This window comes from Neocloeon triangulifer, unplaced genomic scaffold (assembly GCF_031216515.1).
Source record: "Neocloeon triangulifer isolate White Clay Creek 2 clone unplaced genomic scaffold, ASM3121651v1 ptg000012l, whole genome shotgun sequence".
NCBI classification, from domain to species: Eukaryota; Metazoa; Arthropoda; class Insecta; order Ephemeroptera; family Baetidae; genus Neocloeon; species Neocloeon triangulifer.
This window is the reverse complement of record NW_026775554.1, coordinates 17,887,985-17,909,858: the sequence shown is the minus strand read 5'-3', so window position 1 is coordinate 17,909,858 and position 21,874 is coordinate 17,887,985. Positions and strand designations below refer to the sequence as shown.

The following is a 21,874-nucleotide window of genomic DNA, read 5'->3' as shown; positions in this document are numbered from 1 at the left end:
GTAAATTTTTATTTCGTTTTAAAGCTTGAAATCTAATATAAACATTTTTAATGCGCCAGCTGAATTATGCAGCAATTAAGATAAAGATTCAAGGTGAAAAGTAGAATTAGTTTGTTGTTGAGGTAACAGAATTTTCTGAACTTGTAGAGAAATTTATCGTTTCTTTGTACTGAAAATGATAAAATTTCCACCTTAGAATTTCGTTGTACTCTGGCTTTTCTCTTGAAAATAGATGTCATAAAAAGAGGGTTCAAATGAAGCGTACGTTCGACGCAATTTTGGTGTGAAAAATGAAAAGCCACTCGCAAAGTGGCTGCCGGCGCACTGCATTATGGATAATATCCCGTCTGACGCGTTTTAAAGAAATGAGGGTGGAATAATTTGGCCGAGAGTGCGCGCCGAGCAAGATTAATGCAGTGTCAACTGCGAAAATGTGCGCGAAGGAGTCTTTTTTTTCTTCTGGTGCTTTTTGCGATTCCTTTCTTATGGTTGTGATTTTCGCCGCGACCCCTCTCGGTGCGTGTAATCACATTACACACTCCTTTGTGCCGCGTCTCGGGGGCGAGTTGCCGAGATGGTGATGCTTAATGGCGTATAAGAAGTGGCGCTTTCGTAACAGCAGCTGCATAAATACGTAATTTCCTCGATAAAACACAGCGAGAGAGAGGAGCACGCGGCTATGTGCAGGGCCGGTTTATCTCAAATTGGAAGGAGAAGGGAAATTAAGCTAAGCAGCCAAGGGCGCAAATTGAGACGAGAGAGCCTGTGAAAAAGTTACGACCGCGCTCTGGACTTGACTCGCGCGTCTGCTGAATTTGAGAGGAAATTGAGTTGAGAGCAGGGGAAGGGTTCGAGAAAATAAACGAAAGAGATCTTTTATTTTTATAACCCTTTCTTTTAGATAGAAATCCTTGTTCGAATTTCAACACGAAGAAATGTTTCAAGAATATTATAATTTTTTTTTAATTTGGCACGTGAATGAAATCAGAGATGGCAGCTGGCTATGATTGGAATTCAATCTTTGATTGGGTATATTCAGAATTAGTTTTTTATTATACAAAAATTTAAATAAATAAATTATTATAATTTGCTTATTTTTTTGGTTCAACAACGAAAATTGTTTTTAAAAGGTATTTAGTTTGTATTTTTTTTAATTATAAAGAAAGCGTAATTTTTTTGTGTATATTTTATTTTTTAATTCTTTTGAAAAAGTTTTGTGTATTGCGATTAAAAAATTAACATTTTACAAAAGTTTTCTTTTTTTAAATATTGTTTATAATTGAAAACTCTGTTTAAACAGATTCATATTCAGGAATAATTTTATTCGAGCTATCTGTTTTTTCCGTCTGACTCCTTATCCCTTATTTAGCCAAATAAGCAATAGAATTTCCACGGAGCCACCAGCTAAAACAACACCCACACGCAGAGAGGGAAATAATCTCCGTCGGCGTTGCAAAATAATCACCATCAGCCAAAGCGCTCTCTCAGCATCCAAAATTGTAAGTAATCCATTTTCCCATTGTCTACGCTTTGCCCCAGCATTCCGAGAAGGAACCAGGAAATCAGACAGCACCACGACGACACTCCCACTTCCACTGGGAGAAAAACTCTTTTATATATTATATCCCGGCCGCTGGTCCCCCCTTTGCTAATGTGCAAAAGAGCGGCGGCTGCTGAATCTCAAAGTGCAGCACGCAGTAAGAAAGAAACACATCGTGAATTGAAAGAGAGGAGCATGATGCAGCGGGCAAAAGTTTTTGATGGTTTGTTTCCGTGTGCGGGAAGTCGAGTGTCATTTTTGTTTGATCGCCTCTGCGACTTCCGAGACAAGTTGCGGACTCATGCCGGGGCGGCGAAGCACCCTATAGCGGCAGAGACAAGCTATGGTCAAATTGCTGACATAAATCACAAATAAAATATTGTGAAAAGAGAGGAAAATAAATACAATTGTTCAACTCTGAAAAAGTTATTATTGGTTTCTGACAAGTAATTTTTGTTATTTTAACGTTTCTCGCTTAATTTAAAACTTTTGTGTTCTTTCAGAATGGATCTCTAAAATCAATCAGGAATAAAATTGTGTTAGTACATAAAAATGCTAAAAATTCAATCGTTTATTGTTTATTATGAACCAATATTTATATAAATGGCCAAAGGATGAAATTATTTGTCCTTTAAATTGTATATTTTAATGATTTCTTTAATCCAATATTTTTCTTATGATAAAATGAAGCAAAAAATTAACAAGAAATTTTAAAACTTTCTATAATTTTATTTTTTTTTTCAATTGAAATTATATTTTTAATTAAAAACCAACTTATTGTTAGAAATATAATACAAAAAGTTAAATTGTAATTGATTTTTTTCCATTTTATTCAAACAGCTATAATTCGCATCCTTTCAATGGTCATTTTTTGATGCACGATGACACTTTTTGGCTGTCGTGTGCCCACGTGCATGGCTTTGCGATTTTATATTATTAATAACCCTGGTTTGGTGGACTGTCCGTCGGCTGCGCGAAGTCGTAAAACACGCGGCCATAATGGCATTATTTAGGCGTTACAAGCACATCTATTGATTATGAATTCCCGTTTACGAGACTCGCACCGACAGAATACTGATCAGCCGATCAAAATTTATAGCGCAATTGAATGTAAATTAATTATGCGGATGTGGTTTGAGCGGCATTTCTTCTCCACCCTCTTCATAAAAATCTAACACATTTTCTCATGTTTCTTTTTTCTTCAAAGTTGTTGACATGAACGTCGTAAAAAGTGCTAATTTCACCGCCGGAATAATTAATTAAGACAGAACTGTGAATTTACGGTGGGAAAAATAAGAAAATATTTTATCAACCTCGCAAATCATCGCGGAATTCTCTGGTGTGCAGGACGTCGTAAAATAATTACTATCAGTCACTCAAAATCTCTTGCATTTTTGCAGCAGCGACTTGCTTTGCGGCTGGGCGAACGTAGGCTTGATTAAAAAACAAAGAATCTCGTCGGCGAGGCCAGATGTGGCCAGTTCGAAAATTTATATTCGAATCCGCGGGAGCCAAAAGTTGGCTTCTGCACGCTCAGGAGCTTCCTGTTCTTGGGTGTCCTGTGATGAGAATGACAAATGACAAGCAGAGAGCGCGGCTGCATTGTATAATTTAATCAAACTTGTTTAATTTAAAAAAAATATTATAAAAATTTACAAAAATAATTGGGGGAGATTCAAGAGATTTAGCTCTCCCGGGATAAAAGATATCCCGGGATAAATCCAAAGGGATAAAATTTAGACCACTGTCCCGGGTTAAATATTTTTTGTCCCACCTTCAATTTTTTCTCCCCAAGTTATTGGGGGATATCTTTTCTTAGCCCCCTCTACGGGATAAATATTTAACCCGCGCAGGATCATTGAAATGAGGGCAAAATTGAAATCCAAAGCTAACACAAAAATCTGTATCTAACTTAATTTAAAATTGCATATTTATTTTGCTCAGAAATTTCTAAAGACCTCTTCATCAAAGCGAAATTATGCAAGGATTTTTTTCTATTGAAATTTTTTGCACGTGAAATTTCAAATTTCTCAACTCTGAAAAATTAAAATTCTCAAGCTTATTTTTTATTTGTAGATAAATTAAATTCGCCAATTTTTTTTTTTTTAATTACACTTAACAAATAAAAAAGGAAAAAAATTAGTGAACGTGAAAAAGTAAAAGAAAAAAGAATTTGCTTTTCTTTCATCTTAAGGTTTCCCAAATATTTAAATACCTTTTCGTCAAAGTTAATTTGGGCAAATACATCTTTTTCGTATGGCTATCAAATCAAGTATTGCCGGCTGTCAAAAGTGCAACTGCAATGAACACTCAGCTCAGCCAAAGTCAAGAAAATGTTTGACTTGGTTTTATTTATTTATGTTTTTATTACTAGCGGCTGACCTTTTTGTTTCAAAATTGATAGCAAGGTCAGCTGGTTCAACAGTCGAAATAGTTGACGGCTTATTGATGGTAAAATTGTTGGGATGTTTAAGCGAGGTGGTATATAAATATGAAGGGAGAACGAGCTTTGCGTGTTTTAGCGCATTTTGAGAGTCGTTTTGTAGTGAATTTGTAGTCAACTTGGAGTCGCTTGCAGTCGTTTTGTAGTGAGTTTGTAGTCAACTTGGAGTCGCTTGCAGTCGTTTTGTAGTGAGTTTGTAGTCAACTTGGAGTCGCTTGCAGTCGTTTTGTAGTGAATTTGTAGTCAACTTGGAGTCGCTTGCAGTCGTTTTGTAGTGAGTTTGTAGTCAACTTGGAGTCGCTTGCAGTCGTTTTGTAGTGAGTTTGTAGTCAACTTGGAGTCGCTTGCAGTCGTTTTGTAGTGAGTTTGTAGTCAACTTGGAGTCGCTTGCAGTCGTTTTGTAGTGAGTTTGTAGTCAACTTGGAGTCGCTTGCAGTCGTTTTGTAGTGAATTTGTAGTCAACTTGGAGTCGCTTGCAGTCGTTTTGTAGTGAGTTTGTAGTCAACTTGGAGTCGCTTGCAGTCGTTTTGTAGTGAGTTTGTAGTCAACTTGGAGTCGCTTGCAGTCGTTTTGTAGTGAGTTTGTAGTCAACTTGGAGTCGCTTGCAGTCGTTTTGTAGTGAGTTTGTAGTCAACTTGGAGTCGCTTGCAGTCGTTTTGTAGTGAGTTTGTAGTCAACTTGGAGTCGCTTGCAGTCGTTTTGTAGTGAGTTTGTAGTCAACTTGGAGTCGCTTGCAGTCGTTTTGTAGTGAGTTTGTAGTCAACTTGGAGTCGCTTGCAGTCGTTTTGTAGTGAGTTTGTAGTCAACTTGGAGTCGCTTGCAGTCGTTTTGTAGTGAGTTTGTAGTCAACTTGGAGTCGCTTGCAGTCGTTTTGTAGTGAGTTTGTAGTCAACTTGGAGTCGCTTGCAGTCGTTTTGTAGTGAGTTTGTAGTCAACTTGGAGTCGCTTGCAGTCGTTTTGTAGTGAGTTTGTAGTCAACTTGGAGTCGCTTGCAGTCGTTTTGTAGTGAGTTTGTAGTCAACTTGGAGTCGCTTGCAGTCGTTTTGTAGTGAGTTTGTAGTCAACTTGGAGTCGCTTGCAGTCGTTTTGTAGTGAGTTTGTAGTCATCTTGGAGTAATATAAGTTTAAAGCATTAATTTTTTTTATTGATAATTTTTCATATATTAAAATTATTTTCTTACTTATCTTACTCGTAAGTTTCAAATAAAAAATAAAAATTAATAAAATCTATATTTGTATTGACAGTTTTTGATTATCAATAACAAAATATTGAGAATGAAAATAACATCGTTACTGTAATACCATATATTGTTAAATTACTTCTGATCTCTAAAATTGTGAATAGGAAATCAATGTGAGTAAATAAGTTATTTCCTATCGATCTCTATAAAAATTATTAAAAAATTCCAAATTCTGGAACATCAATCAATTTAATAATTTATTTCTTTAATTAAAAGTAAAAACTAAAGCACGAAAGCAAAAGAGCGAGCACCAAAAAGTCCAAAGGGTAACCGAATATATCACAGCAGGCATTGTGGAGAGGGTGCGACACCCACGGGGGCGGTTCGACCCGCACGTAAATTCAGTTGGTGATCATCCTGCTGCGCTCTTTCTTCTTTCTTTTCCAGAGAGGTAAACGACAAATTTTATCTGACTATGAAACGACCGTAGGCGCTGCTCTGATGCAAAATTGAGCGAAGGGGACACTCTGCATTGTCATAACGGGCAGAGCCGCACCGAGCGAGAGATAAAATTTTCCATTCCAGGCCGATCGCTCGAGGGTGATTTGTCGCAGTTTGCGAGACGTATGGCTGGCTGCATACCTTCAGTCATCAGCGGCTTCCTGCGGGAAGCAAAAGGGTGCACTTGAACTCATTTGCCAGCAGCGCGGTCGCGGCGTGTTTTACGGCGCACATACGTTTATCAGCTCGTTGTCGCCGCTTTTCCTTTTGCTTACCAACCAACAGGAAATTTGCGAGCACCCCTTTCTCAACACGAACTGGGGCGGAATTTTCGCTCTCGCGAGTCGCTGCCTCTGCAAGTGGAATTTCCGAAGCAGAGGCGCGACACTTGATGTAAAATGTAAATGTTTTAAATTCATACCTCTATGGTTTATCGAGCGCCTGCAAAATTTAAATAATTTTTTTTATAATCTCTTTGCAGACGAAAGTTTCATTAATTTTTACTTTTTACCAAAAAAAAATTAAAAGTAAGTTGCTTTCAGCAAAAGTACAATATTATTTTTTAAATTATAGGTAGTTTAAATATGATCATTATTGCCTGACTGGTGGAAAATAAAATTATAAAAACGTTGTTAAGTTTCTAACCGAAGCAGTTATGCATTTGACATGTTCATGTATTTTGTTCTTTTAATGAAACCAAAGATTCTGAAACAAAATATGCACAAAAGAATTTTTAAATCCGCTCGGAATAATTCAAAAATTATTTTGAACTTTAACAAATTTTGACCGGAATTTAAAAATCTATAATTCTAAAGAAAAATATTGAAGAGATTAAAGAGTCGTTTAAAAAGCAGAACATATCAAAGCCAGTGCTAGCTATATAAATTTTATGCTATTCGTTTTGTTGGGAATTCCCGAGAAAAGAACAAGTGCAGGAGCTCGCAGTGAGTCAGAAGATTTGTGACCTTTTTTCTGCGAGTTGGCGCAACAACCATGCAGTGGACCCACACCCTTTTCGCCGCCGCATGAACATCTCAATAATCTGGCGGGCAGCCCCAAATTGTTGTCTGCTCTAATTGCGTGAGTCATGCCGGAGTGGGCCCAAAAATCGTAAGTAATCCGGCCGGAGATTCAATTATATATCGACCACACGCCCTTCCCGACCGTCCAACAACTGGAGTGCCATGCCTGTGTTGACAATACACGTCTCCTAATTACCATGCTCTTTTGGATGCAGCTCTTCTTTTTAATCAACTAATGCACGAGAGAGACAATGGAAGGAACTGCTCACGGCATAATAACTCTCGGCAGTAGGAGGAGCGACAAGGCACAATGATGATTCTAATGACCCTCCTATAGGCGATCATTGTCTCTCGGCCCGGCTACCTGAACTTGTCCTCGCGTCAGTGGAGGCGAAAATCACACCTCAGTCCCACGGGTGTACCAGGAATCCGCTTTAGTACTCTTTGTTTCACGGAAATGATGGCCACATTTATTTTCACCATAAAGATAAATTCTTCAGCCCAAAAAAACTAGAAATGGAATTTTTAAATTTATATTTGAATTATTTACTATTTTTGGTATAATATAATTTTTTTAAACAATTAATAAGGAACAGAAATATTGGCAGCTAATCAAGTGTTATTTTCTATTTTTTTTTCTATTTTAGGTCAAGCATTAAGTAATAAATTCGGGTGAATTATTTTTTTTTTTAATCAATTTCAATGAACTTTTTGCTGTATGCAGTAATTAATAAAAACTAATTAATTTCCACTTTTACTTCTGTAATCCAATAATGGTATATTATTAATTTACCATTATCTAATTATTTAAAATTCTAAATCGTTATTCAAATTCTGCTTATTTTGTAATTTTTTTTAAGTCGAGGTGATCTTTATTCAATTAATCTTATATAAAAATGCAACTATTAAATTAATGATAGCTAATAACCGATTTTTGTCTTTGAGCCCAGAGTAAATTTTCACACTCTTGTAAGTGCTCATAACATTGTTCAGAGATGGATTGATAAATGAGCGATTGAATTAATTATTTAATTAATTACATATCGTGCGGCAGACACTCGTGGAATATCGCACAAACGCAAATGCACGAAGTAATTATATTATATCGCATTGTGCAGGTTGTTCGTGTGCACGCGGATCAGCCAGGTGTTGCAGACGCGAATGCGGTGCTCAACTTTGTGCATTGTGCAGTTGAGCGGCGAACACGGCGGCGAACAGACGCGGAATGCAGCTTTGGAGCTTCCACGAGTGCACGTTGTGCAGCTTCTCTCTGGCACTGTACCATCAATTACAGGAACAATGGACGCACTAATTAGCCGAGAGATGTTTCGCAACGAGCTCCCTCAACTTACTGACTGACACTCGCCATGTACGTCAGCTCAGTACAAAGCCGATTAATATTTGTTTTATAATATTATTCGCAGTAAGAATTTTAAATACTCTAAAAATTAAAAAAAAAAATCAGCGTAAAAGGTTATGGAAACTTTTTAGCAACTAGATTCAAATAATTTACAGTTCATTAATATGTATTGTAAGATTTTTGCAGGAAAATAATTTCGCTTTAATAAAAAGGGTCTGTTGATACAGAGAGAGACGAAAACATGGCATATTCATTTATCGGAGGGCTAGAAAATTTATCTTTTTTAATTTAATCTTAACAATAAATTAATGTTTGATTCCTATTAACATATTTTATTAAATGTTTAATTAATTTCCTACATCAGCCCATACTATAATTATAAATATATAAGAAAAAATCAGTGACTCACCCCGTGGTAGAGACGCGGGCTAATCCAAGACACCCCGTTTTCCTCCAGGTGACCTTTCTGGTGCTGATCTTTCCTGTGATGTTCTTGGTTTTGTACGGCGAAACTCGTTTGGCTGGAACAAATAAGAAGGAAGCTATAACCTTTTCTGTTCACTTTGAATTTTGAAAATGTCAAATAGCGCATGGGTTTGTCAGTGCACTCGGATATCAATCAAACTAGGTCTCATTAAAAATAATGCACGTGTTCGAATTAAAAGGCTTCACGGATTTAATCATGCGTTAAAACGCCGCGCCGCTGCTCGCGGAAGCATGTTCAATTATTTTATTGAGATTGCTTCTGTGTCGTGGATAGAGTAATTATTGTGTGTTATATCCACCTCGCCTACGAGGAATTATTTACGCTCGCCAAATAGGAGAGAGACGATAAACGAAAGGAGGGGGAAAATGGCCAGATGCACGGCTGCAGCAGTGCAGTCGCTGCTACTTTTTCTGACGATTTTTGCATCTTTTGAGCTCCAACCTAGTAGAATTTGTGCAAATAAGGTACGTGAATGCCAAGTGTTCAATTCGCATTGCGATTCGGCCGCCTCGGATGTAAGGCCGCTGAGATTTCCACTCTGGACCATTTGGTTTTGGTACGGTAATTTAGGAAAAATAGTAAACAGAGCGGCCTTGAGGAAGCAGCAAAGGAGGAGAGGTCATGGCGTTGGTGCTGGTGGGTGGGTCGTTGACCCCCCATCTTTTCACCTGCTGCTGCCACACAGTGTTCGCTCCGGTCACTCACCTTTGCTTATCTTGATAGATAGGCGACATCTATTTGCAACTGATGTATTAAAAACTACTTTCAGAACGGTTTTAGGAAGTGGCGCGTATTTGCTTATAATTTTGCTTTGTGGTTCGGATGTGGAACTAAATCCTGGACCCCTCTCAAAAGAGGATTTGCAGGCATTTGGAGAAGTCGTTGATGAACGAATGCAGAAATTTATGGATTTATTTGGACCCAAAATTAATCAAATAACGTCAGACATTTCAGAGATAAAGGAGCATAATTTGGAGCGGCAGAAAATAATGGAAAATTTACAGGAAGATAATAAAGAGTTGAGGAAAAGATTGGCGCAATTGGAGAGAGCGGCTCGTGCAAATAATATTCTTGTGTTTGGAATTAAGACTGCTACTGAAATTAACACTGCTTTTAATCATGTCACTAAAGTCTTGCTTAAATTAACTGAGTTGCCACAAATTGAAGCAATGTATAGAATAGGAAAATCTGATGCGGCTAAGCGGCCTATTTTGGTCAAGTTTAAAACTCAATCTGATAAGCGCATAATTATGTCTAAAGTAGCTTCTCTAAAAGGAACAGGCGTCACTATAGGGGACGATTTAACACCAGAGGAGCAGGCGGTGAGACGTACAATTGTTGCTGCTTCGAAAGCTGCTAAAGAAAAAGGTGTAGTTAGCAAAATTCGGCGAAATGGACTGATCATTGGAAATAAATTTGTTAATCCTGAGGTGTTAGTTGACCCAAACTGGCTACAGAATTTTACAGAAATATCAGGAATTGATAATAATTTGCAGGCGCGGCCGGAAAAGCGAGCACACTCACCGACTGATTTAGGTGCAGACTTAGAGTCCATTGAAACAGAAACTGCGAGCGCGGGTTTTCACAAACCCCGCAGCAACAGTACAGGCAGCAGAAGGATAAAGAATGCGGGAGATGCGACCCGGAGCAGCAGCAGAGACAAGCGAGTGAAGCAAAATTAAAATCAAAATTTTCTTTAATATATAAAAATGATTATATTAGCATTAATGATTATGTATCTCAAAACCAATTTCTCAAAGTAATTTTTCTTAATGCGCAATCCCTTGCTGATGTAAACCACATTGTGCTTTTTCGTCACTTGCTAGCTGAAAAAGTAATTGATATTATAGGAGTTTCAGAAACTTGGCTCAAAGATAAGCACGCAGATAACCTAGTTGATGTGATTGGTTATAATATTTTACGCAATGATAGGGAAGGTGCACGAGGAGGTGGAGTAGCGATCTATTTAAAGAAAGGTTTAAAATATAAGAAACTAGCGGCATCTCCGCAAAATAATAATTTGCAACTTACAGAATATATCTTGTGTGAAGTGGAGCAGGTGAATGGAAATATTTTAGTAGCAGTAATTTACAGGCGCCCTAGCAGACTAACAAAATTAACTAATTTTTTGAATAAATTGAATGAAATGAGTGCTAAATATGCAAATTTGATTATTTTAGGAGATTTTAACTACAATTTTGCAGATGGATCACGTGAAGGTAAAGAACTGGAAACAGAATTGCAGGATCTAAGTCTTAATCGGTTGCCTATTAAAGACACTCACATATCATATAATGCAGTTACAACAATTGATGCTATTTTTGTTTCGGACATGTTAAATTGTACTAATTTCGGAAAATTGCTTAATCCTTTATCTAGTCATGAAATATTATTTGCGATTTTTGACTCAAAAATAATTGAGGCTGAGAGTGAATTTGCAATGTATAGGAATTTTTCTGCAGCAGATAATAATTTTCTACAAGAGAAGGCGTTAAATGTTGAATGGTTTTTATGTGGAGCTGAACTAACGATTGATGGCAAAGTTGAAAAATTTAATAAAATGCTCATTGATTTTTATAATGAATTTGTGCCACTGCAGAGGTGATGTGTGCCTAAAAATTTTAAACCAAAACTTCCCTTGCAAATCAGGTCCGAAATATCCCACCGTGATCGTCTGCTGAGCCTTGCTCGTCGTATTAAAAACAATCGATATCTGTTTGATGTTTATAGGGCTGTTAAAAACAGAGTGAAGCAGTTGATTTTAACCTTTTATAGAAGCCGAGTTTTTGATCAGTTAAGTTCCCTCAATAATTCAGGCCAAATTTGGAGTAAACTTAGAAATATGGGCTTGATAAAATCAAAACATAATCACGCAAGTCTCCCTGTTAGTCTAGATATTATGGTAGAAGAGCTGACGGTAGTGCGCGACCAAAGCCAGCTTGCTAAAATTGATAATAACTATGTAATTCCAGGTATAAAGAATAACGAACCATTTCACTTTTCTTATGCAAACCCTGTGGATATTAAAAAAGCAATTTTCAGCATTACTTCGGCAGCTGAGGGGCATGACAAAATTTGTATTAGCATGATAAAGAAAATTTGCTGTGTTCTGATGCCAACGCTCACTAATATTATTAATTCATCTCTACAGATGGCTGTATTTCCAAGTGCGTGGAAAAAAGTAATTCTAAGTCCAATCCCAAAGGTGCGCATCCCTTCCAAAGCAAGTGAATTTCGTCCAATAAGTCTCTTAAGCACAATATCGAAGGTTGTTGAAAAAATTGTGTTCAAACAAATTCAGGAATTCTTAAAAAATAATAATTATTTAGACGAATTTCAATCTGCCTACAGAAAATTGTATAGCACGACTTCCGCTTTGCTGAAAATAGCCGAGGATATAAGGGCAGCGCTTTTTCGCAAAAAAGTTGTTTTAATGGTTTTTCTTGACTATTCTAAGGCTTTTGATACCGTTGATCATAAACTCTTACTGAGAAAACTTTCCCAGCTAAATTTTTCACCGCCTGTTTTGCAATGGTTTAATAATTATCTTTCTGACAGAAAGCAAGCAGTAAAAGGCAGCGATGGAAAATATTCCAAATGGGCTGAATTAAATTGTGGAGTGCCCCAGGGTTCAGTGCTTGGTCCACTTCTTTTTTCACTTTATATGATTGATATAAACAGAATTTTTAAGAGCAGGTGTAAATATCATGTGTATGCGGACGATGTTCAGCTGTATATTGAATGTGGAGTGAAAGAACTAGCTGATGCAATAGGAATTATGAATTTAATTTTGCAGGATGTGGCAAAATGGTCCGAAAGGCATGGATTAAAATTGAATGCAGCAAAAACTAAAGCTATGATAATTTCCTCTCCTCAAATGAATAAATTAATAAACTTTAATGTTCTTCCTCCGCTGGCAATTAACAATTCTAATATTGAATTTGTAGACACGTTTAAAAATTTAGGAGTTCATTTTGATAAAGAATTTCGATGGGATAAGCAGATTTCAACTGTTTGTCAGAAAATTTACAGCACTTTGAATAACCTGAATAAATTTCGCAATTTTACGCCTCAAAAGGTACGGCTACAGTTGCTAAAAAGTTTAATTCTCCCACATTTAGATTATTGCAGCATAGTTTACTGTGATGTGAGAAAGGAGCGTCTGAAACGACTTGATGTTGCATTAAATAATTGTTTAAGATATGTTTATGATGTCAAGTTTGGTGATCGAATTACACCCTTCTATGTGAAAGCAGGAATTCTCAGAGTTGAGGAGCGAATGCAGCTTAACATACTTCTTATGACACATAAAACTTTGCATGGAAATAGCCCACCCTATTTAAAAGAATTATTTTTATTGCGAGATGAGCATCATTCGAGAGCTGCTAGATCACACAAACTTTTTCTGCTGCCACCTTTTGACTGTGGTGATTTTTCTTTTAAAATGCAGAGCTATCATTTATGGAATGCGTTGCAGGCGAACTGGTGTCTGAATGAAAATATTAATGTCTTCAAAAATAATTTGATGCAATCTTACTTGAATAAATATAAATAATTACTGTGAGAAATTAATAATTATAAATGAAAATGAATAAGTTCAATAAGGAGGCCACCTTTCCTGAGTCGTAAAAGAAAAACAGTACAAGCTAGGCTATGTCTAAGATAAAAGACTAGTTTAAAATAAATAGCGACAAAGTGCTGACGACATGAACAGGTCTGTAATGATGGCAAAAAAACAAAACAAACAAAAAGTAATATTTATAATAAACAATATCAATTTCAGGGCTATTTATTTTGTATGTTCTGTCTTTGTATTTTTTTGATGTAATTTCTCTCTCTTGTAATCAATGCAATTTATAATATTGAATGTATGGATGATGTATTTGGGCAGAGAATGCCCGGTGGTACATTAATAAACACAATTGTAACTAAACGAAGTCATTTAGTCGTTCATTAGTCTTTCAGCAATAATAAAAAAATATTGATATTGTAATTTAATTTAGCAGAGGAGATGCTGACAGACGTTTATGAATTTGTTGAATACATAATGATTAATTAATTATTCAACTATTATGAACGTTCCAGAAAAAGTGATCTGAAGTAAAAAATTTAGGCTTAATTTTCAATACAACCAAAACAAAAGGTTTTAATTTTTAGGCGCATTTTAATTGTGAATTAAAAAAAGAGCAAAATTACATTTCACTAGAAGCGACAAGATACAAATAATGCTTTTAATAAATTCGATTAGTTGATTTTCATTTCCTTCTAAAAATATTGAGAATATACTTTCTACAGAGTATCAATTATTTGAATTATTAGATTTTTCATTTATTTTATTCATCTGTGTAAAAAAAGTAAATTTTGAGATAGAATGAAGTGATTAATTAAACCAGTGGATCAAGAATAACTGTCAATGTCTAGGGAACAAAGTACATTAATTTTAAACAGGGTCCTAGTTTTAAGAGACAGGTAATGAAAGGCTTATTTTATGCTGTAAGGTCAGTGTCAAAGTTCCTCTATCTGCGATCGAGAGACAGCCGTATAGGACGTCGCGGACCGCAATTAGCCGACCTCAAGGTGAAAAAGAAAAACAAAGTCGATCTTTATGATCGCCAGCTGCTACTGCGGCGATGCAAAATAAATTTAACGGCGGCCACTCCTGCGGCCAACAACAAGAGAAGAAGCAACTTGCTCGAAAGCATATTAAAAGATCCGATCGCGGCTGCATGGCGGCGCTGCTTAATTAATTAGGGATTAAGAGGTTGAAAACCTCCGATCTTCTCACCACAAAGCTTTTGTCGCGCCAACAGAGAGCAATTTGCTCTGATTGGAATATTGAGAGGCTCGATTTAATCGCCTCAAAACATTGATGCAGATTTGCTTTCGAGCCGCGCCACTTTAAACTGTTGCTTAATAGTTGTGTTAAGTGGCCCTTAGCAGATTGGAAAATTTACATTTTATAGATGTCTAGACGCAGAAACGAAAATAGAGTCTGAAAATATGGAGGGTCGTCGTCAAAATCTGTTTGTTCTTGCGCAGGCAGGTGCTCCAATAAAAGTCATTTTTAGTGCTCTCGGCCGGCAATAAATAATTTATGTCTGCGGTTCCGACTATTGATTCTGACTGGGGAGCACACACCACTTGTAATATTCCATTCGCGTGGACAGAAGCAATTTCCGATTATAATTTTATGGTGACGATAAATTAAAAAGCCTTATGCAAACCTTGTATGAAAATTTCGAGCCGTCACATTTCTTTTTCTCCACAATTCTTAAAAGCATTGTCAAATATTGCTTTCAGAAGCGGAGATAAGTCGATTTTCAAAGAGTCGTCAGAAAAAGTAATCGGTTTCTTTTCTAAAAAGGAATTCCAAGTCGTCATTCCCCGCGAGATTGAGAGGATTCTTTTTTAATAAACACTTTTTGGTGCAGCTCCATTTCCCCTGAGTACTCCATTTAATCAAGATTTAATTTACATCTGCTCGAGAAATTCTCGACAAGAAAAAAAACGGGTGTGCGAAAATTCCTCTCTTTACTCGCACCAGCCTCTTTTTACACGCTTGTGTGTAAAAAAGATATACAATTATTATTACAACACGGCGTTGCTTCTTCTAATATTGGCATTCCTCCTTTTACAAAAATAAAGTACATAAGCGTGTATGAATCTTTTCAAAAAAGCAGGGGAGAAATGTGGAAGTGCACTCTACTTATTCAGCTCCGAAGCAAGAAAAATTGTCGTCTGCAAAAGCAAGAACCTGATGTCATTATACTCTCTAAGGTACGTTTTTTATGACGTGAAGTTTATATATGGCGTATTATCCGCAAGCTACTTCTCTGTCTCGTCGTTTTCTTACTTTTCCTCGGTGCTGCAAACGCCAAAATGCAAATCAGCCCTACCGATCAATAGATAGATGTGCTCCGTCCCTGCTACACTTTTATGAAGAATATTATGGAAGTCTGGCGAGGTATTCCGCGCACGTAGTCGAGTAAAACGGAATGTCGCCTCAACTACAACTACATACAATTTTCGATATTGGGAAATATTGCTCGTGTGCGGCACAATTTTGTGGAAAATATTCCTTGCAAAAAGTATAATCTCAGGTTCAACTTGTGATTCCTTGTTGGCTTTGCGAATACAATAAAAAAGTTTAATATTTTTTATGTTTTTAAAAGTTTTAATAAAGGGTTTCGGTTCTGACATGATTAAAGAATAAAATTAGAAAAACCTGCTTCAATGAAAATATTATTAATATTTCATTACAACGATACCATATTTTTTTAACAAAATGTTTATTCTACAAAAATGAATATGAAAGGGAGCTGTAATTATTTGACTGTTCAAATTATTTACTATACAGCATTAACCTTCTACTACTGAATATAATTAAAATTTAATTGAACGGAATTTTGAATTTTTAATGTTTTATTCTGAATAAATAATATTTCATTTCGAAAATGAGTTTTTTAGAGACACCAAACGAAATTCAGAATTTTATTAAAAAACAGTTGAAACTCAACAATGCAATTAATGGTAATATCAAAACTGTTAATTTCAACAATGTGGCAATAAAAGTTTTGTTTAGCAACTGCCAGAATGATTGTAGTTTTTAAATTATTCAGACTGTTTAAATACAAAAGTGAATTCTGGTCAGAAAATAATATAAAATTCAGCGAAGCAATAAAAAACTGGGTTTTCTGATTTAACAATCCGACATTCTCGAGACCATGCGACGAAGATTTTATTTATTAAAAATTCTTTTACACGCGTTTTGATCTCCTCTTCAGAATTTTTTTTAAATAATTTGAACACTTTAATATGACACATACCAGACCTAACTAAATTGGATTTTTTCCTTTTGCTAACAATATGAATTGAAGCTAAATTTAAAATCCAAAAATTCCTGTTATGACCGTTAAAATTCAACAATGCGCATACATTATGAATTCAAAAATAATTCTTTTCAAATAAACCTGCTATAATTTTTACGAATGTCATGATTTCTTATAAAATTTCAGCAAGGTTGAATTTGAGAAATCAAATCCTTTTAAATTTCCGAATAAAAACGCCGTTTGAAATGAGCAAAGAAAAAATGCACTTCTGATCGGGATTTTGAAACTTTAATTTTGCTGGTCCACCAAATTCTTTAGCCTCGTCAGCAGCCAGGTCTCATTCCAGGCCTCATTCTCCTTCTGCCTCCCTTGCCTTTCTTGTTCTTCTTCAGCAACGCCACCTTCCGACGGTACCTCCTGGACTTGCTGGAGGCCCTCGAGTTCTTCTTGGCCTTCTTTCGGCGCGGCCATTCCTCGGTAAACCAGACCGGACTGGGAACTGGTCTTTCTCGGAGATTCATCGTCAATTTAGGGAGGTCCTTCCAGCGGCGCGATGGACTCGCAGTGGTCGGGCAGACGCAAGAGTCTGAAGAGCTGGAGCGGTGGCGAGGTCGCTTCTTCAAAGGTCGCCGGGACATCGAAGACTTGCGATTCTTCAAAGACCTTGAAGAACGTCGTCGAGACTTTGAAGACTGGCTGCGAGAGCTTGAGGAACGTCGAGTCCTTGGACGTCGGCCAGACTTCGAGAGTCCAGGGCTTTTTGAACGTCCACCTGGGGTCTTCGAGCGAGCTCTTTTCCGCTTGGGGGCCCTGAGTTTCTTAAGGGGGCACATCTGGACGGGCGCAGTGACGACGAGTTCTTGGGAGGTGATTTCAACCATGGTTTGTCGAGAACTTTCTTCTTTCAGATTCAAATTGCCAATGAGTGAATTCTGAAAACCGTTACGCCTTTTATATGAAGCTGCCAACAATCAATTTTAGAATAAGCAGTTGGGCAACGTTAAATTCTCTATTGCGGTATAACGGCTTTTCAAAATTAGAGTCAACAATTATTTTGTTGCCATGGCAATGGCGAATTAAATAATTTTTTCTTTAGAACTACTTCCATAATAATGAAATTTTAAATCTTCCTATCATGCATCTTCATTATTCCTTCTTTTTTAAATTTAAATATTATGTAAAATATAATAAATAAATTTCTTAAACAGGATTTGTGAATTTCTTATCAAAGTGCATTAAATCATAATCCATGTCATAATTAATCATTGTTCAAAGTTTTTTCTTTGTACAATTTTTACTATTAACTCAAAAATTATTAAAAATTTTACTTTTTGAATAAAGAAATTTCAAATTAAACATAATCAAATGGATTAATCCCCAGGAGAGCTATTGTGATTATTTTACAATGTCGCTATCCAGGTCCGGTCGGCAATTGGCTCCACATCGAATTTCTTTCTCATTGCTCTCTTCTCCGGCAAAATTGGCTCCTAAATTAGCGTTAGATTATCTCTGTGTAGCACTGCTGGCTGGCAGTGGCGCGCATTTTTCTCCCCGCTGCGATTTGCAGCAACACCAAAGGAGCGCTTTCTTATTATCCCCTTCTCTGCCATGCTCTTGCAAGGAGCGCCGCCGCCGCCGTCTTTAACAAGATTTCCCAAATCCTCATAAATCAGTCAGCACGAATATTGAGAGGGGATCAGGCGCACGTAAAAAGTTAAATTGAGAACTTCTCAGTAATGTATTCATCCAAATGCAGATCGAAAAAAGCGGCATTGTGTATGCCAGACCGTCTGAAGGAAGAGGGAAACACCACACAAAAACACACCCACAAAAGTTGACTTCATCCACAATAGTTGCAAGTTATAAAAGAGCAGATCTGGAAAATGTTTAAAGAAAATTCTAAAAACGATTTAATGCAATTATTCAGTCAATTTCCTTGTTCTACTACTAATGCTTGATTATAAATTATAAAAAGTAATTCAAAACGTAATAATTAAATTATTTGACAAAAAGTAAGAACTCAAAATAAGGGCATTGAAGTTTGTAAAAATGCATAATTTATATTCTCATTTTTCTCATCAATGAAAATCTATTAAACATTCTCTTAAAGAATATTTAGAAGTTATGCAACACGCAGTACATTTGAGCAAAGCCCCTTATACAAATTCTCTTCTCTCCTTTGTGTTTGTGCTGTTTATTTGCTTCCCACGTTTTCTGTCATTTTTTTGGCGTCATCTTTAAACTCAAACAGCAGCAATTTGGCAATATGGTACCTATTCCCAAGCAATTGATCGCGGCGGACGAAGATTTTGCAAGTCAGGATTGGTAAAAAAGGTACGTTTTACGTTATAAGTGCGGCGATGTCAAAGTTTGGTATTTGGTACTGCCGATTTTTCAGGCAGAGAAAGTTCCCACAGCGATCGCTGATAAATTCTCATCTTTCTTCCTTTCTCCCTGCCCGTTTCAAAATCTCCCGATCCTCTTTTTCCCGCACGCGAAATTTTATCGCGAATGGGAATCGCGTCGGGACAAAGAGGATTTGGCCGAGCAACAATCAGCAGCCGATCAGAAGGGAAGAGAACTGCGGACGATGACCCTAATAAATTCTAAAAAGGCCGCACTTTGCTCCTCATCGGCGCTCGGTCGATTTTCAGGACGTATAAATCACGGCAAGCTCTTCTCTGCGGGTAATTAGTTAAAAGAATAAGTTGGCCATTTGTATTATTACGTCTTTCGCAGGTGTTGCTCAAAGAGTTAGTTACTTGCCGTGAAATTTATTGCTTGGAGAAATGGATATTTCATTTTTTGCGAGCTCATTGTAAAACAATGCTCTATCAATATGTATTGTGGAGTTATATCTTTGAAATAATTTTAAATTAAATTTAAATAACAATATTAATTAATTTATTATTAATTTATATTTTAGAAAGCTGACGTATGTATATTATTTGCCAATGTAGATTTCAATTTTTACAGGTCTATTTTTTGTTTCAATATGTGACCATTTTAAATTTATTCAAGTAATAAAATTAAGAATAGGACATAATTCGAAAATTGTAAAAATTTAAGAATTGATAAATTTGTTTCAACAAATTAATTTTTAACGTTTTTATAACTAAAATTAGAAATTTATGCTATTCAAAATAATCTTGTCTTAATGTAATATATGATTTGATAAATTGGAGTTAAAAAATATGAAAAGAGCCTACTTTTTTGTTTCTACGTAACTCGTAATTAAATATAAAAATTGGAGTCGCTTCTCCGCAATTTTCGCACCAATTTATGGAAAATATCCAATAATATGGGATGGTTCCAACGGCGTGTTTTAATAGAAGATAATAATCGAGTGCGGCCGTTTTCTCACACGCGCACCTCATATAATTGGTGCACACACATCAATCACGAGGCAAATAATTTGGTTCGGCCTTGAGGCTTCCATAACATTAGCGAGCTTATTAGCCTCTTGAAGCGGAGATTTTTCAAAAAAGAAAGAAGAAAGCAGCAATGGGCTGCAAATTACGCCCTTCGTTGTAATTGAACCTGTTAAACAACAATTTATAAAATGAGAGAGATAGCAAAATTTTATAAAACAATCCGTGAGAGATGCTTTTTTCCTTATGATCCGAACATAGCTCACGATTTTTTAAACTAATAAGCACCGTTACGGAAAAAGCTTTTGAATTTTTAATTCAACAAAGGTGCGAAAGTTACTTGGAATGGAAATATAAAGTGAGTTTTAAATAAGCGGCTGGCTCAGCTCTCTTCTATCATTTCACCACTCTCTCAGGTGTTTATTTATTTAATCGAGCCTCTCGCCGGGTCAAAGGTGCGCTGAATTTATCTGAAAAGAGCCCAAATGGAGGGCTTGCTGGCGAAATAAACAAATGGGCGGCATTTATTTTTGCATCATCGCTCGGCCACTGCCACATTTGGCCCGAGAGAGTTTGCGATGTGGTGTGGGTGCTGAGGTGTTAAATAATTTCGCTCGTCCCCCCGCTTATGTGTGATAAAAGTGATCTGACAAACAGACAACCTCAAAGCTTATGGAAATAGCAAAGGAAAAAATAAATTTGAGGATAAAAGTATTTTACTTCAAGGGTGTTCGAAGGGATGCATTTGCTCTCTTTAACAATACTAATAGAATTAATAATAATTAATTATGATTATTGGTAATCCTACTTTTCAATTTATTTCTCCTCTCTCAGGTCTACTATGAAAAGAACTATTATAAGCAAGCACCCATTTTTGTAGTGCAAAATTTGTATATTCCATGGTAAAATCGGACAAAGGCGCTCACGTATTTTCTGATTCTCCTCGCCAATTTGCGTCCTATTCACCTGTCCATCATTCTGCTCTGTCAACATGCATAATATCAAGCCAGGTTCCGTTTCGGACCGACTGCGTTTGCCTTGTAAACCGAGCTGCCAGCACACACAACAGCATTATTTTTAATGTTTGTCTTCGAGATTTCCATATCACGCATCTAGGCGTGCGTATTTATTCAGGACCAGCCGCTGTTTACTTTTCCCTCCCGATCCGCTCTCTCGCGCTCGTCGCACAAGATGAAAATTGAGACTTCTTCTCTTTAATCAGGCCCCGCTTCTTCTCATTTCCATGCATGCGTTCGTCCCGATAGCAATTTGCATCTTGTGGATGATTCCGCGAGACGCGCACACGATTTCTTTGCATACACAAATAACGGCAGCGTGTAGTAGAGCTGGAAATTCCATCGGCCAGCGTGTAACGAGTCACGATTACAAATAACATACCCTCCCGACGATCGTTAAATATTATTGGCTCTAATGAGGCTATGGGAAAGGTTGTTTTCTACTCAATTCTAATTTGACTAATTCTGGTCAGATCTTGAAAGATATTATTTATAACTCTCTGCTATAGCATAAATAATTTATAAAAAAAAAAAAATATTTAAAAAATATGCACATCAGCTTATTTTATTTACAGGTCTAATAAAATACAAAAAATTAAAATATTTTTTCTACTTTTTATCAATAAGCAAAATTAATTTTATTTTATGCTGTTTAATTAATTAAAAATAAAAATTGTTATATAATTATAAACAGTTTTAAAATTAAACATACTTATTATAGCAATTTTGCAAATAAAATTTATATGCATAAATAATGTTTGCTTACTACAAAAAGCAAAATTTTAATTGTAATCAAATATAGTAGGATGCCTTCAATTTTTGAGATAATAATAAATACAATGGCCGGTAACCAAGAAAATAAATATTATTCAAGTTGAAGGGTATCAGAAATAAATAAAGTTATGAATAACTAAGGCGGAATCTTTTGCTGAAGTTAAAAAAAGTTCAATGGTTTTCAAATAAATATATTGCAAAATTGACTATTTTAATAATTTCTTAACTTCACAGCAAAAGCTAGAGAGCACACATCTGGTAATTTTATAATTAGATATATGAGATATACAAGTACCTCTTTATTTATATTCTAATATTTAAATATTAATCAGTCATATCGAATTTGATGC

The 21,874-nt window shown here is 36.1% G+C and overlaps 1 protein-coding gene across 1 annotated transcript in view; it reads right to left on the bottom strand.

Moving 5' to 3' along the window:
• Nucleotides 1-21,874, bottom strand: part of LOC132197074 (kinesin-like protein CG14535) — a 215,579-nt gene that overhangs the window by 149,251 nt on the left and 44,454 nt on the right. Inside the window, exon 3 of the mRNA XM_059620122.1 lies at nucleotides 8,457-8,568. Coding sequence (XP_059476105.1) covers nucleotides 8,457-8,568 — 112 coding nt within the window. The remainder of the gene's footprint in view (nucleotides 1-8,456; nucleotides 8,569-21,874) is intronic.